Raw genomic sequence first — 17,096 nt, forward strand, 5'->3', positions numbered from 1 at the left:
GCTTCAGACACCACGATGAGAGCAAGACATTCCAAATAGTTTGGTAAGGTGAACAAAGCATTATGTACTGAAGAAGAGTCTCGTGACATGTTTTAATTTGCTGTGTGTGCATTCTCAAAGACAAATTAAAGCCAGGCATTAATGCCATTGCCTATTCATGTCTTCATTATAATCAATCATTAATCATTATAAAATATGTAATAATGTTGGTAGAACAACGGGAATACTGATCAAATTACATTTCTATTCTATTCTATTACTGTGTTTTTCTATGATGTATGCACCAAAAAGTCATCTGCTTTACTCTAAGTGCTACTGCCTTCTCTGAACGCCTTAATAATATCCATCCCATGATGAGGAGGACCGTGGACATGTGAGGTAACATTCATTTATGGATGATCCATTCTGTGGTAACTAATCACATTTATAATGGCTATTATTTTGCATTGGTGTGCTACAGGAATTCATAATGCATTCTGCATTAACTCATGCATGAAATCATCATTGTCATTGCATGCATTAAATATGCACAGTGTTAATTATGTGCTTCCTCCCCTTATCGAAAAGTATCACAAATCAACATATATATATATATATACATATAGTTAGTTACTTAAAATTAGCCATCATTTGTTTTACAAATGTGAGAATCTTTTGTGTTTAAAGTGATTTTCAATTTTAAACATGCTGGAGCTGCTTCTCCAAGCATCCCACCTCTCTCACCTGGCGAGCTGCCGCGACTGGTGGTGCTGGTGCTGCTGATGCTGTCCTCCAGCCAGGTGCTGTAGGTGAGGGAGTCTCGCTTGTGTGGCGTCCCGGCAGACGACAGACTCTCCTGGAGCAAAACATGTACATGTATCTATAAGACCTGAAGACAAACCGATAACCGATGAGCACTTGTCTTGTTTGGTTACACATAGCACTCACCATGGCTGTGTCGTAGTCCTCTGTGGGCTCTGTCTCATTCTCCTCCACAACACTGGCAAAGCTGCTAGCGTTGGAGGAGGAGCGGGAGAGGTCATGAGCCTCGGGGATGGATGGAGCCCTGCCACCGAGATAAGAACTACACCTTGGGTTATCACTCTCCAGCACAGCCAAACCTGATTTTATCTTATGTATAGGACACAGTCATTCAACATGCTGCCACAGCTGAGGATTGCCCAGTGGTTACACAGGTATGGCAGACACAAGGTGTGAATTCCATGAGCAATATATCCATGTGATACGGCTGTAACATATACACACCTGTTCTTGGCAGTTGTGAGCACCTCCGGAGAGCTCTGATTGGACGAGTTGTCAGACTTGGGGTCTTGAGAGATGTGGCCGCTGTCAGGGGTCTTTTGGGTTATTGGGGAGCTCTCTCTACTGCTACATGAGACATGTGGTGCAAACGATCAGGCACAGCAGAGTGTAGAGAGTGTAACATTAGAAAATAAATCAATGAATGTACATGCACTGACGAGACGTAAATGTAGTGAATAATAAACCTTATTTAGCGATTACATGGCTTACATACAAACGAGGAAGAAGATCAAATGGGTACACAAAAAAATAGTCTTCTCTCACCTCTTCTCATGGGCTTCTTGAATGTTTTCTATACCGATGGCACTGCTTCTCCTGGAGCTGAAAGGACCAGACTTTTTCCTGGTTGGGCTCTTCCCTGGGATTATCAATGACTGCCAGGGAGAGAGGAAAGACAGTCAGAGTTAAAGTACTTGTCATACCTTACATGTTTTTCATTAATATCAAGTTTACCTTCAGCATTTATCAATTTATATATTTATTATTGAGGGGAGGGAATACATATTTTTGACTTAACTATTCAAATTTCAATCTTATTGTCATCATTTGGGGAAATGAGAGGCTAAACAGTATCATTGCTCCCTTCGAGTTGTTACTATGATGGAGAAAAAAGTGAAAATATGCACTTAGCGGCTTAATGTCAAGCCCTAGTGCCAGTCTTGCAGCCAGCGCAGGGCACACTAAGACGGGAGATGAAAGATGGATTTAAAGGCTCCAGGGCATACCACTAAATATGCTTTCTCAGCGATTGCTTTGTTCTTTCAATCTCCCTTTTAATGCTCTTAAAATAAGAACTCGAAAAGCTTTTTTAACTCAATGTGGCTTCAAAGAGCAAAAGGATTCTCATTTAAAAATAATTTCTCTGTTAGGGGGTCAGTAAGTCATTAATATCCATCATTTTTAAACGAATAGAGAATTGAACATACTGGAATTGTAATACAGGGTAGTCATAAAAGACGTGAACATAAATTGCAGTAAAGAATATAGGACAGAGAGAACAGAAGAAAATCAACAATATTAGTCAGTAAGGAGTCAAAGGTGGACCCTTAAAATGTGACTTTTACTGTCTATGTGCTGCAGCGATATGACAAAACTGCTTATCTCTTAATCCTTTGAATAGTTTCTAGATTGTAGTCTATGTAAAATCACAAATATTTGAATTGACAAACCAATCAATCCATGTGAGAATGTGGCGGAAAATATCCATTTCTGCTTTTGTTTTTTTTAGTCACAGATTGAGGTAATGCAGTTTATTCAATGTATCCTGTCTGTAACACACACTAATGCATACTGTGTTAAATGCAGAGTGCTGAAATGTATAGAGAAAAGTGTTTGATGCAGTGGAGCCATGCAGAGAAAAAAAAAGTAACAAAGTGGAAAAAACAAGTAGTTAGAATTAGACATGAACCTCTTCTACTGTTCCTATCCCTATGGCACTGCCTCGACGTCCATATTTACTGGGACTTTTGCCTGGGACAAGCAATGACTGAGCCACACAAAAGAGAGAGAGAGAGAGAGAGAGAGAGAGAGAGAGAGAGAGAGAGAGAGAGAGATGAAGACAGGTGATAAAAAGAAGAGAGGGTAAAAGGGGGGAGAGAAAACATAAACAAATATATATGAGATTACACGCAGTCAGTCATAAACAAAATACAAAGCATGTGTTAACTGGAGAATACAAAGAGGGACATTTGGACTCCATGGGTGCAACACAGGCAGCTGGATGGGAGAGAGAAGTGATGAGTCAGTTATGTGAGCCATATGCCTCCAAGGAAGAGGATGAAGATGACATTAAAAAAAAAGCAAAGGGGGACATACAGCATGTTACACATTAGGTTTCACAGCAAGCACAGTTATGAGCAAAAAGCAAGATTGAGTTTTATTGCTACATTAATGTAGCATATTGGTTAATAATAATGTTTTTTTAATTTGAGAAAGTAATCTTAAATGTGAGATACTGTATTACTGTGGATGTCTGTTTTATAATGATTCTTAAATCCATACAAATGAGAGAATTTCCATTAAAAATACCTTCCCACAGCCCCCCAAAATATACAGTATCAGACAAGCAACCCATCACGTGTTCACTGTTAAGTCAAGACCTTGCAACTACAATTTAAATGCATGTGTTACTTTCAACTGAAAGATGAAAAGCTCCTCTATTAGTTGAAAATGATTGTGTAACACTCAATGTTTTGCAGTGTTTACAGAACCAATATATAAGCTTTAAAGAAAGTGCAAAAAAGTTGCCATTTGGAGATACAAGGTTTTCTGCACACACACACACATATACATATAAACAGTACTCAATCCACATTCATTGAAATTCAAGTGAGAAGTTATGAACAATGCTGATGCATGGGGTAAAAACATTAAGTATTAGAAGCAGCTTTAACCTCGGGGAGAAATTCACCTTGTGTCCAAGAAGCATTCAAGTCTATGAGTGTCCAGACACTCCATCTCGTGCCGGCAGACAATGTGCAACCGCTGCAACGTGAGAGCCAGGTTTAAGACCCAGGCGTAAATGCTCCACTTGAGCCCCTTCTCCGTGAGAAGTTAGTGCAGCAGGCAAGTGTGGGAGGAGGGGGCATGAACTCTTCAGAGAACTGCTGGGGGAGGCAGAGGGAGCGAGACTTGCCTCACTCGAGACCAGTAGGAGTGGGTCTGTACTTACTATCCCTGGGAATTTGGGGCTCTCTGCGGGGTCGTGGTTAAAGCTGCTGCTGAAGCTAGTGGAGAATGTGTGCGGCTTCTTGAAAGTAAGACCCATGGCATCCATAGACTGGCTCCTGCTGCGCATCACCCGCTACAGAGAGAGACGAGGAGGAGGAGGAGATACATTCAGATGGTGCTGACCCCTGTGGCCCCTCAGCATCGCTGTACGGCATTGCGGGCCGAGAGGAGCCTCGGGGCGGTCTCCGAACACTGACCACTACAGGCAGAGAGCGCCGGCCTGATGCTAATCCTGACAGACAAGGAAGCGACAGAGAACACTGCTAAGCTTTAATGCCCGCAGGGGGGGCTCAGATGAGTCATTATATTAAGATAGGTGGTAAGAGAAGAGAGGGGAAGTAGAAGGACCAAGTGGCACACAGACGTCTGACCGCACACTAAGTTTAAACACAGCCAGGAGAGGTTTGAAGTGTACCTCTTTGCAGGCATGGAGCAGAGCGAAAAGGGCAAACGGCATCTGATGGTGAAGGAAATCTATCCATTTGCTTTGTATTGATGACAAACAAAGATGACAGAATCATATAAATAAGGGAATAGAGACTGAACACTGGAGCATGCGGAGAGCACAGCAGCGCAAAACATCAATGAGGCATGAGGAAGAAAAGCTTTGAAGCCAAGAGTGGTGTGTTCCAGCAGGACAGAGCAGCAGAGCTTCCCTTCATTCAAATTAACAGAGATTAAGCGAGACTGATAAACCCTTACAGCCCATAGCTTGCATATATAGATAAGAGCAATCCTGAAAGACTGCCAGAGAGAAGACACCCTTTTTTATATCCGCAGAAGAAACATCTCAGTTTTATAGTAACAATGACCTTATAATGGCATTTAAAAGTAGAGTTAGACATTGTGGGAAATGTGCATCTTCACTTTCTTGCCGAGATGAGAAGATCAAAATTACTCTCAAATGTGTCCACTATAGCAGCAGATTCTCTTCGCTTAGTATTAAGACTGGAAACAAGGGGAAAGAGCCTAGCTCTGTGAAAATAACACAATTCATGTAAGGCACTATAGTGCTAATTAACACCTGATATCTCATTTGATTTAATCCGTACAATCCATCCTTCTGTCTCAACAATTAGTTGAGCTGAGCTAGGCTAGCTGTTTCCACCTTTAGTAAGCTAAGCTAACCACTTTATGTTTAGCACACACAGGAGAGTGGTATCAATCTTCTCATCTAACCCTCTGCAAAAAAGGGAATAAAAGTCTGAACCTAATTCTTTAATGGAGCAAAGTTTAAGCTTGACTTAAAATTGCTGTCAACATAAATAACAGTGTTCATATCTCAGTACTAGAAAACAAAAATAATTATTAATAATAAATATTGATTTAGTTTCTTTTCTTGTTAGAAGCTTAAATTGTCATAAAGTGAAGCTGTCAGTTCAAAGCCCCGGCATCTGCTGCTGCCTCTTCAGTTACCTTGAAGGATTCAAAGAAGCCCCCTCCTCCTGCACTCCCGTTTTCCAGTTTGTCGTCGTCTCCTCCAACACCCATCATGGCCTGGCTGTTCACATGGAGCTCCTCATAAAGGGTCTCCAACAAGGCCGACCGCGTTCGTTCCTTACACACACACACACACACACACACACAGGAACACAAAGAGGGGGAATGAAACAAGGGATATGTTTAAAGAATGCCAGTAATGTTTTAAATGCTTTGCAACAACCTACCTCTAATTTGGCAAATTTTTCAGCTTTGTAGCAGGCGTACTCTGCATTGATGAGCTTAGTGAAAAGGAATTCATGGAATTCAGGGCTCTGAAAATAGAAGGGCAAAGAGACGAGACGTCATGTTGTCAGCTACAGTAGCTACATGACCAAGAGGAGGGAAGTGGTTCAGCTCTCAAGTTGCTCTTTCTCTTACCTTTTTAAAGACTGCAGGGTTTGGGAGGGCGGGGCCAAAGAAAGGTACATCATCCCGTGCTGTCACTGACACCTAAGAATTAAGAGTAAGATTAGGTTTAATCAAGTGTTCATCACAGGAGGCAAAGTCAGCCCATAGAGAGGGAAATAATTCACCTTGTAGAGAACATTGTCAGAGCAGGGGTTGACCACTTGGACCACAACGTATGCGTGAAGGAAGTTGGAGGCGATCATGTCCGGTACAAAGGGAGTGTTTTCCTCTTGGAATAAGATGGCCACGATGTCGTTACCTATGTGCCTCTTTCTCTGCAACTGCAACACACCAGCCAGAGATGACATATTCATTGACAGGTGAATCAAAGGTTGATTGTCGGATGAGAGAATGCTGATGTCCTGCATTGATTAATATGTATGAATGTTATCTTTTATCTGCAGGTTTCCGAAAGCCAAAATCATGAAGTCAAATTTAATGCTCATTGGAGTTGAATTTGGAAAATAATAAGTAGGAGACACTTTAGTCGCCGTTTTAACTAATTGTTGATAAAGCCCAGTCTCATTAGAATAACAATGTTTTTACACTAGTGACAACACAAGTTGTGAACTATATAGACATTCAAACTAATTAAAAAAGTGCTTTCACGCCATTCTTCCTCCTCCCTCTCTCACAACGGGATGCATTTGAACACCACCAGGGAGTGCTGCTTCTCCTGATGACAGCATGAACAAGCGCTGATTGTCTCAAAGGAGCCGATGCCTAACACCCACCACATGCTGGGGAGACTGAACACATTGACCTTGCCTCATCTGTGTTTGGACAAGCCACGACAGTGTGAGTGTGTGTGTGCTAATTAATCAGAGCTCGTGTGTGATTATATGAGGCAGAGAAGGAGGAGGATTCGTCCGTGTGAGCAATGTGCTTAAAATCACTGAGGGAGGAGTGATGCTCACAATTGCAGACACGACAGCATACATTTAAAGAGATTCATGTTTACTACCAGTATGCTATTATTATTTTATTAGTTTTGCAAATATGCTGCAGGTGTTTGGCACTACAGGGAGGTACATGCAAAATCTGGTACTAATCACCAGAGGGAACCTGTCTGACTGCTTGTAGTGAATCATGAAAGCCGTGTTAGTCTGGTATTGTATTACAGTACCTGCTGGGTGTCCCCATCTGTGTAAGGCAGCTTTGTGGACACATGGAACATGACCTCTTTGTTACGGTAGTTGCAGTAGACAGATTCAGTGCCAGTCTGCCCGTGAGTCACGTCTAAACCTCCACGGAAACTGCAAGCAAACAGAACCATGTCTAACAAGATATTCTCCGCCATCACTGCGGTACTATGACCACCATCAACCCTGTAGCTAGCCCTATGTGATGTCAATTGCGGTTGGCATCATTCTTTGAAATGTATGGTTGAGTATATATAGTGCCTTTAAACCAGAGTTAGATCCTTACCCTTTAAAGTTGTGCAGCTCAATTTTCTCTCCCAGAAACTCCAGGAATTCTACAAAGGCAGGACTCTCTTCACTGTTGCCAAACAGCTCTTCCTCTGAAGTCTGTAACCAGTAAAAAAAAACAACAACTCATAAACATCAAGGCTTGGAGGACAAAATGATTTCAGCAGCAGCACCGGGGATGATTTCTGTGTGTTACTGTGTGTCTGCCAGAGATTTTTACAAGTCCAAGTCAACTCTCAAGCCGTTGAGTCATTAGGGTTAATAACTGGACGCAGGGAAGTGAAGTGTATCCGGCGTGTGTTTGGCACTGTTGTTCAAACGCCGCATTTGCATTTCAGAACAATCAAAACTGGATGTATCACTGAAGGTTTGTAGGGGGGGGGGGGGGGGCTTAAGAAAGCTTGTGCAATAACGATCATCTATGAAAGACATTTGATCATCTATTGACAGCAAGTGGAGCGTGATGTGAACAAGCCTGCCTCAACACAAACAAAGAAACGACGCCTGAGAAGAAGTTCCTGTTGCTTATTGAGTATTTATGCTTCGTTAACCGTATGCAATATGCCTACTTAACTTAATTAACCATCATGCCTTTTTCCACTCAGCAACCCTTCTGAATAGAAAAATGTCCGGCAGGATGAGACGAGGACCCTCACTGCCTTTGTGAGATAGCCCTCGGCTCATTTACAACGCATTTAACAATGTATTTGTAAACTACTGCAGGCTTTAGGGAATCACCAGGGCAGATCTCAACACACTGAGGTCTCCATTCAGAGGTACAAGTGCCCTCAGCAAAGCATTCAATAGCTCCTCTACTACCCCCCCCCCCCCCCCCCCCCCCCCCCCCCCCCACCCCTCACAGTAAACAAAAGGGCTGTGATTGCCTCAGAAAATGAGAGTGAAGAAATCAGAAAATGCAGTTCATGCTACATTCTCATTCTTCACGGGCTGAACACAATGAATATAAGGGATGCATGCACACCCAATGAGCCATATCGGACCAAATGATTAGTTTACATTTTATAGCTCACCTGTCCAAACTTTTGGTAAATGACCCCAAACTTGAAATTGTTGTTTATCACATGTTCATCAAAGGTTACAATAAGTCTTGAAGCCTGTAAAAACAAAATACAGAAATAACAAGAAACATTAAAGCTTAGGTTCACAGTTTTTCTATCAGGTGCCTATGTGAACACTGAAACAGATTTTGCTTGTTATAATCATGCCTCCTTTATACTGTCTGTTAAGAGATGATTGGGGACAGAAATAACAAACCTCATCTTGTACTAAAATGTACACGTTTCTCTGAAGCTAATATGAAGCTTCCTAAATCACAAATCAAGTGGTTATCTTCTAAAGTAGTTCCCTCCTTTTGTTCACAGGGTTTATAGGCACCTGACTATAGTTTTAAGACAGACTTGAAACATTGCAGCCCTATCCTGTAAATCATCAGATGTGTGGGACTGAAACAGACATATCCAGCCGCTGCAAGTATACAAACCAAACCAGATCTTACTTTGGGATAAAGGACAGGAAAAAAGCGGTCCACATTGACCTCTTCACAGACAAGCTGGGATTAAAAAAAGAGGAGAAAAAAAAATTGTTAGAATGTGGTTTGATACAATCACAGTGGACTAATCTCTGCATAATAAAAACACACATCTCTTTTTACCTTGGCCATTTGGACCACATTGGGAAACTCTGTCAGACAGGAAATGGGGATCACATCATGGTAGGTTTTCAGCTTGGTTCTGGTGAAGTCATAAAACAATAAAACAACCAGTGTGGTCTTTAAGCCATATAATGTGATGCAACATTTCTCAGAAGCTATCAGACGGGAGAGAGATGATCCGGGATGGACCATCATCAAACTTCCCCACCCTCGCCTCTCTTTGCCTTTTCTCCCTCCCTCCCCACTCACCCACTTGCTGGCCTAAATAGTCCATCTGTTACTCTGCTGTGGAAATGACAGAGCTGCTGACACTCTCTCGAGCTTTATGACTCTTATGATAACACCCGTGCGGGGAGGATGTGTTTATTCAGTCACACTGGGCATTTAGGAACAAAGAAAGTGTATCATTCTGAATATATTTCCTTTCGATCGTGAAAATACAGACATTTTGTCTAAACCTCCACATTTGTTACTACAGATTCTGAATTAAATATCTTCATATGTGAATTAGATAAGAGTAGCAACCTTTTCCAAAGCTGGTATATCAAGTGCACCACTCTTGCGATGAAGTTGTTGACTATATTTGACATCAACATTCTTCAAACCTATACATTTGTCTTGAAAGTGAGATATAAGAATACAGATTTACCTTATAGTTTTAGATAACGTTTTGTCGACAATTCTTAATCCCATAATTACCCAACTAGACAAGCTGAGAATCGTCCTCTTCCTTTGTATGAAACATCCTGTTGTCAGTTTTCTATCAAGACTTATCTTGTGATTCCTCTGTGTCATTGTCTATGTGCAAAAAGAGACTTTGATTTGAAAAAAAGGTCACGCTTAGAAACTGTTCATGCTGTAAATTTCTCATTTTTTTGGTTTGAACATTTAAAATGTACTCTGATTATGATGATTTTTGTGTCTTTTGGATGTGTTTTTTATAGAAGCCATTAAAGGTTTCTACCATACTTTCTATTTCTCTCATGGGATTTGTTTTTACCGTTTTTATATATATATAACTAATCGATGGTGTACTCCTTCATGTATGTATAATGAGCATTACCTGAGCATTAGACGGAGATGTTCCTGGTCACCAATCACATCGTACTTTAGAGAGAACACCAGATGTCCAAGGGCACTGTCCACTGAATAGTAATTAAAGTGCTCCTGAGGGCACAGTACAAGGATACGGCCATTAGTATCTGTCAGGAACAGACACACACACACACACACACACACACGAACACGCGCATGACACTTGTGCATGCGCTCCAGTCTTTATCCAATCCTTCAAATCTGAGTACCTTTACTAGTTCTGTTGCACTTCGGCTACAGGCAGATCAAATTTGTTCATATTATGCCTGTGTAAGAACAGCTGGCGAAGCCTAATGCGTCTTCATTAGCAACAGTGCATGAGGTGCCAAACAGTGGCTGGTATATTCTGTTGGGATATGCTTGTTGCTTATTCATTTCATTACTTTAATGAGCAAGAAGTGAAATTGATTGTGAAATTTTATACGAGAGTAATGAGGCTCATTTGAGGAGGAAGGAAGCTGTTATAATGAGGGCGTTCATGAGTCTGACGTCAGTAATATCACTTTTAGAACACACCTTTTAAAAACCTGAAGATTTTACTTTATAGCTCAATAAACAAGACTGTTTGATGATCCTATCATTATGTTTTTATTGCATGATTGCCGAGATAGAAAGTGAACATGGGAAAACTGCACATCTGAAAAATCTAGTAGAATCTAGTAGAATTTGTATTTCTTGTAGAATACCAACATACATTTTGTGTAAGATGCATGTTTATATACCTTTTTATGTATATTTCTTTTATATAATTTGTATTCCTGCTTTGAAACCTATGTATGAATTATAGTTTCAGAAATCATGCCCATGCTTCCACATCTGGAAAGAAATAATAGGGAAAATTCAAACTATGGAGCAAATTACATTTAAGTTAAGAGGAAATTTACAACTACACGAAAGACGATGACGGAAATGTTTCACTGTGAAAAACAACCATATGTGCATGAACATGTTTAAAAAAATGACCTCACTGAATGTTGTTCCCTATTCTCTTTATACTGTATATGTCTGTGTTGTCTGTTCTTTGTTTTAATCTTAACATTAGTGTTTTCATAAAAGGTAGTCTTTGAGCTTGCTTAGTATTGTTTTTTTTAATTTATTGTTTGCTTTTTCAAGATGACAATAAAAAGGAAAACAATGTGATCTCTCTCTATGTTGTGGCTAACCTTGCCCAGAAAGTGTTTCCGGAAGAGTGTCGCTGTTGTGTTACATTCCAGCTTGGTGTTCGGGGACAGCGGCTGCGGCTGTTCCGTTTCCACTGTGTAACTCATCTCATGGTTCATCCCTTCAATCCAGTAGCCCCCAAACTGCGGCAGGAGGATGAGAGGAAAGGGACTTTTTCTGCCCAACACCTGAGCCCAAAGTGCAGAATAACAAAGGTTAAGAAACAGAACGCTGTAAACTTGAAAGTGATTTCAGGACACGAATGAAATGCAACTGATGTCTCAGTGATGTGCAAGCACTGATGTTGAAAAGTGCTATGGCAGCACATCATCATCCTACCTCGTGGACACTTGGGTATGGAATGTAATCCTCCTCAGTCTGTAAAAAAAAAAAAAAAAACAGAGAAAAAAAGCTTCATTTCCTCATCAAAGAATAAAAATAACCACACTGTCCAACTCTATAATCCCAAAGGACACAGAGTTGTATAACTGTTATGCAATGAAAATCAGTTTGGCAACAACATAGGAATCAATGCTTGATCAAAGTATTACTATTATTTGGCACATTGATGGTTTAAAAATACTGCATTACATTATTGTCATATCCTGTTAAATTGTTTTCTTGCGAGGAATTCACCATTTCAGTCTGCAGAGCATAGCATCAGAGGATACATGATTCTGAATTCTAACTAATTCTGCAGGCTTCAGAGCATTTCCCCGCATTATGAATAATACTGTGCTGCTGTGTGCTCAAGTAATCAGCCTGTCTGGCAGAGCAAGATATGGCGGTCGTGAGACAATGGGCACGTCATGTGAATAACGCCGTGTCTCTACATGGAGAGTCGAACCTTGAGTGGGGGAGGAAAGGTGCATCTCTGCTCATCCATCCTGTTGCCCTACAAGAGGAGAGGGCGAGATAAGAAAACCAGAGAGAGAAAGGGGTCAGGCTCAGTCATCAACACAGCGGCCGCTTTCGCATTTCAAACAAAGTCAACACAATTATGTTAATTCGTACACTTGTTTTTGATTAGACATACAAAAACAATTTACATAATAATCATGTCCTGAAAGACCACAACAAAACAAACCAACAGAGAATTATCATCCTCATTACATAATGACACAGTTTTCCCAAGAGAAACATATGCAGCAGGCGACCAAGCAAAGTTAGAGAGGGACAGATGGAAAGATACAGAGCGCGAAAGACAATTTAGGGATGCTGAAGAGCAGGCATTTGGGAGTGACTGAAACGTCTGTTCGCGCACAGAGGTAGTGTGGTAATAAGACTCCAGGGATTCAAAATATGCTGAGCTATGTGGCGGTGTGTATGCCTGAAAGAGAGGCACCACGCAGAGAAAGCGATGGCGTGATACTAAATCAGGGCCAGGTGATGGCGAATGTGACTGCGGGAAAAAAACACAGTCCTGCATCACTCCCATTGCTGGAGAGGAATATTTATTTTTAAAATATTCAGTAATACTAACAGACAATGCCAGACATACAAGATGCTCTGGCCACTGAAAGCTATTATGACTGTATTTAAATCAGCAATTTTGAAAAACAATCACCAACTATTATGTGCGGGGTCGCATGATTAGAATGGACATCAGGAACCAGGAGACAGTTTTAGAGGTGATTTTTGAGATAATAAGCTTACAGCGCTGTCAGCCAGCGTTACAATCAGAATGTTAACAGCTGAGAAACACATAGAACGCTCTGACAAATCTCCTCTGAAACCACCGGGCTCAATATCCCTCTCATGTACAGAATGCACAGAAGTATTGTAGCGGAGGAGAGGGCCAAAGTGCTGCAGAATTAGAAAGAACTCACTGGTTAGTTGCTTGGTGAGTACAGCTCAGAAAGCCGAGACAAAACACGAAGATAAACGCGTCATCTTACCTGCATCTTTTCAATCATTTCAAATAAATCTGGGGTCTGGAGAGAGGAGAGTGAGATGAAACGTTTTGAGATCAGTTGTTGCGAGCTGAGCTTAATTGATTGAGTCTGATTGTTTGATCCTGTTCAGCACCAAATGCAATAAATATGGACATATATTATATATTATATTTGACAAAGGTTATGCATGAACAATTATTTATTGTGTATAAACACAATTACTCTACATAGTCACGGTAACTGCTTAGGGTCAAGTAAACATCAGAAAGGTCTCACTGCCTGTTAGACTTCATGAACAACTTATATAACTCCAAAAACAGAAATCCAAATAGGGTTATCTGGGATTTTGGAGGGATAATGCTGAATAGAAAAGTATAATCAACAATCACAGATATAAAGAACAGGGCAATCCTTTGTATTTAACCAAAAGTAACGTGACATTTTCTGTAGTGGAAACATATAATCTATTCAAGTTCACGTTTATCTGCAATAACATGATATTTGGAAAATGTATGATATACTACGGCGATAAAACTGTGTTAACTTCCAGCATCCCAAACAAAACATTATGTTAAATTGTTTAAACATTCTGTCAAATATTGAACAAGTCAGTGCTGTATATTAAGACGTTGGTAAAAAAGTTGGTAAAAATGTTCCGTACGTTGTTCCCACGACTTGCAACAATGCTAACATTCAGACTTAAGTTTACTTAACTAATAACAATAATAATTATTGTTATTATCATTTTACCTGATTGCAGCATGTGATCTCTTGCCTCTCTCTTGTGGTTTGTCACACTATCAATCACACTGCCATTTTCCACATTAAACACATGCCTAATTATTTAGATCCCAACTTCGGCTGTTGAGGTATTGTCCTTTAAAATTTCACATACAAAACTAGCCTCAGTTGAGCATGACGACTCTACTTACTGCAGAAAAATGGTGAGTTACGACTGTCCACGGAAACGTCGGTCTGAGGTACTCAAGTGAAGGCTGGAAGGTTTGGCCAGTAAAGCCTGACATAGTCCAACAGTTTGTGTACAGAGCAATCTCGTCTTAGCTTTCAGTGTGAGTATGAGTAAAGTCCTCCACCATGTGCAAACAATAGGCTGCCACGAACCCTGAAAGTAAATAACCCCAGCTTCGACAACATTAACTAGAGATTAGAACAAGAGGAGCTGAGCTACATATTATGTTTGGACTCAAACAACATCTGCATTGGCCATTAAACCGTAAGTCATGACATACAGCCCCAAAAAGCACGGGTAAGTCTCATCACATTTTTGTGTAACAATGTAAAAACTGTTAATAGAACTAGAAATGTTCCCCTACAAACATTTGTCCTCAGCTCATCACTACAATAAACAAGCAACATGAACACGGGGTTTTACAGTTGTAACTTTAATCTCAATTTGGAGAGGCATTTGTCCAAGCCTCTGCAGAAATTGCTGGCAAATGCCCTCTTTAGTTTGCCATCTAGTGAAGTTTTCCATTCAGCATGTTTCTAAAGTAAAGCTACTTACATGGCTGCGTTTCTTCCAGTGTACCTTCATCACCATTGGAGCATTGAAGTAGTTGTCACGACTTTTAGCCATTTCTAACTCTCTTAAAAACCGGCGTCCTGCAGCTTCGAAGGAGGATTCTCGACTGACTTCAGGTTGGGATTAAACCTTCTCTCTGACTGCTGTGCCGTTGTCGAACCGTGGACAATTTGACAATGTCCCACTGTGACACCCGAGGTAAAGCTGCATCCCTGCTGAGTGCGACCACATGACTGAAGAGATGGCTCAGACGAAGTTGAAGACAAGATCCACAGACCCTCCCGGTGTGTGCTCTAAACATACAACATTATCAGCACGTGTATGTCTCAGGTTGCAGGCAAAGGCACCTGCTGCTTGAAGTTTAGAGCAGTAATCCTCTCACCGACGTTCGCGGTCTTGTCCTCTGCTGATCTTTCTCTGTCACTGTGTAGCAGTGCAGGAGGAAATCTAAACCACATATCATCCAGCTCTTTATCACCAACCATATCTTGACTTAGGCTGACAGGTGGCCACAGGTGGAGTCCAACTTACTCTCACAGACATGCCCTTAAACAATCTCCTGTTCACAAGAGAACTATAATTGGCAGTCCAGCTACACTATAGGCTCCCAAAAATATAGAATGGGTGCAAATGTTGAGAAATTAGGAGATCACAAGCTGGGAACAATATGATGTGGAACATGTAAAGAGATGGATCGAGTAAATCTCATTTTAGCAGAAAAAAAACAGGAGATGACCAGAGTGGAGGTGTGGGGATCCAGAGGGAGCCAGGCTAGCATTCAGTGCAGGTGTTAGTGCTTCGACCTTTCATCGTGAGAGCTAATAGTCTCATCATTATGGCAAGACGCAAGACCATCTCTCTCCTCCAGGCTTTTCAGGTGCAACTCTGTGCGTCCTCACAGAGATCATTTTATCTTTGACCAGCTCCAAAAGGTTGAAGTGTATCATAAGGATGTAGGGGATGTTGTCTTGTTCTTTGATGCATGTCTGGTTCTTAGTTCTGGAGGTTTAGGATCTCACTGACATCACAAGTTTATGGAGGACTATTGGAAAAAATGTGTGCGTGTGTATCGTGGAGCTGTTGTTTAGAGTGTGTTGTTTTAAGCACAGAAGCATCTGAGCATTGTCTTATCTTCTATTTTTTTTAATTAAATTGGTGATTGGGAACTGTGAGGCAAACTCTGAAGATGATGACCATTGTGTGTTTGATATCTCTCAGAAATATGCAACATTATTAATATGACAATAAAGAAGTACTCAGATCTTAACTTTCACTTAATCTTTATCTTTTACTGAAAGGTGCCAAGGGTCGGATTTGACGACATCTAGCAGTGAAGTGAAACTTCTCCCACGTGCCAAGTGTCCACAGCTACAGTGGACGACTCAAAAACGTGAAAACGCGATTGTTCCTATCTAGAGCCAGTGTTTGGTCTGTCCTTTCTGGGCTACTGTAGAAACATGGCGGTTGTATGTAACGGCTTATTCTAAGGTAACAAAAGCACAACAATTCTAAAGAGAACATGCTGATCAATATTATATTCCATTTCTGCTAACAGATCCTCCTAAATGCTACACACTGTAACTTTAAGTATAAATAGTCCTGCATTCAAAATCACTAAGTACTCACTATGCAGAAATACTCACTATAGCCCATTTCAGAATAAAACAAATCATATTACTGGATTATAATTAGTGATGCATCAATGTGTTAGCACCTGAATCTGAGACTGGTAACTACTAACTAATACCTTATGTTGCCACATTAATATAATGGAGCAAAAGGTACAATATTGGCTTTCAAAATGTAGTGGAGCAGAATAATTATAGTGACATCCAATGGAAATACTCAAGTAAAGTACAAGTGCCTCCAAATTATACCTAAGTAGAGTACTTGAGCAATGGCACTTAGTTGCTTTCCACCACGGAGTAGTTTGAATTAGGCGGTGACCATAAGACCTGTTTGGGTTAATTGCAGATTGACCTGGTTTTCGCAGAGCTCTGATTAAAGTGATACGCTTCTTTGTGTCTTGCCCGCCAAGCCCTTATTATACTACAGTACATCACATTACCATGCTGTCCCTCAATATTTTCATCTGAATAGCAAATCAAAGATGGTTAAATAAAACAGGGTTTTGAAGATCAAAGGGTAATATTTGATTACCCTGACTGCTGCTGACACCCTTTAGAGTGCTTGAAAATAAGTGATCTCTTCTGTCCAGTTACAAATATACTCTGAGCCAAGGTTGGAATACCTGTATCGGTGCTTTTATTGGTTGTATTTGGCTTCAATGTCAAGCAATCTGTAGACAGACCGAAGTTTCAAAAAACCTCTCCTCATGTATGACTAATTGTAACTAGTGTGTGTGCAGCACCTACAGA

The 17,096-nt window shown here is 40.7% G+C and overlaps 1 protein-coding gene across 6 annotated transcripts in view; it reads right to left on the reverse strand.

The window, feature by feature from the left end:
* The window catches only part of LOC306709709 (rap1 GTPase-activating protein 1-like), a 45,133-nt gene that overhangs the window by 2,672 nt on the left and 25,365 nt on the right, over positions 1-17,096 (reverse strand). The window contains exons 1-21 of one of the 6 annotated variants that reach the window (XM_079177966.1): positions 14,701-15,046; positions 13,179-13,214; positions 12,128-12,175; positions 11,620-11,658; positions 11,283-11,468; positions 10,088-10,191; positions 9,025-9,103; positions 8,869-8,922; positions 8,384-8,467; positions 7,351-7,451; positions 7,049-7,178; positions 6,048-6,203; positions 5,893-5,964; positions 5,700-5,786; positions 5,449-5,589; positions 3,974-4,105; positions 2,711-2,788; positions 1,567-1,676; positions 1,246-1,368; positions 928-1,045; positions 724-835 (exon numbers count right to left, since the gene is read on the reverse strand). In XM_079177966.1, coding sequence (XP_079034092.1) covers positions 724-835; positions 928-1,045; positions 1,246-1,368; positions 1,567-1,676; positions 2,711-2,788; positions 3,974-4,105; positions 5,449-5,589; positions 5,700-5,786; positions 5,893-5,964; positions 6,048-6,203; positions 7,049-7,178; positions 7,351-7,451; positions 8,384-8,467; positions 8,869-8,922; positions 9,025-9,103; positions 10,088-10,191; positions 11,283-11,468; positions 11,620-11,658; positions 12,128-12,175; positions 13,179-13,214; positions 14,701-14,772 — 2,062 coding nt within the window. In that variant the 5' untranslated portion in view covers positions 14,773-15,046. Of the gene's footprint in view, positions 1-723; positions 836-927; positions 1,046-1,245; positions 1,369-1,566; positions 1,677-2,710; positions 2,789-3,973; positions 4,106-5,448; positions 5,590-5,699; positions 5,787-5,892; positions 5,965-6,047; positions 6,204-7,048; positions 7,179-7,350; positions 7,452-8,383; positions 8,468-8,868; positions 8,923-9,024; positions 9,104-10,087; positions 10,192-11,282; positions 11,469-11,619; positions 11,659-12,127; positions 12,176-13,178; positions 13,295-14,700; positions 15,047-17,096 lie in introns of those variants that run through there. The other 5 variants (XM_079177963.1, XM_079177968.1, XM_079177964.1 and 2 more) reach the window with 5 other exon arrangements.

Source organism: Pholis gunnellus (assembly GCF_910591455.1).
Source record: "Pholis gunnellus genome assembly, chromosome: 2".
NCBI lineage: Eukaryota > Metazoa > Chordata > Actinopteri > Perciformes > Pholidae > Pholis > Pholis gunnellus.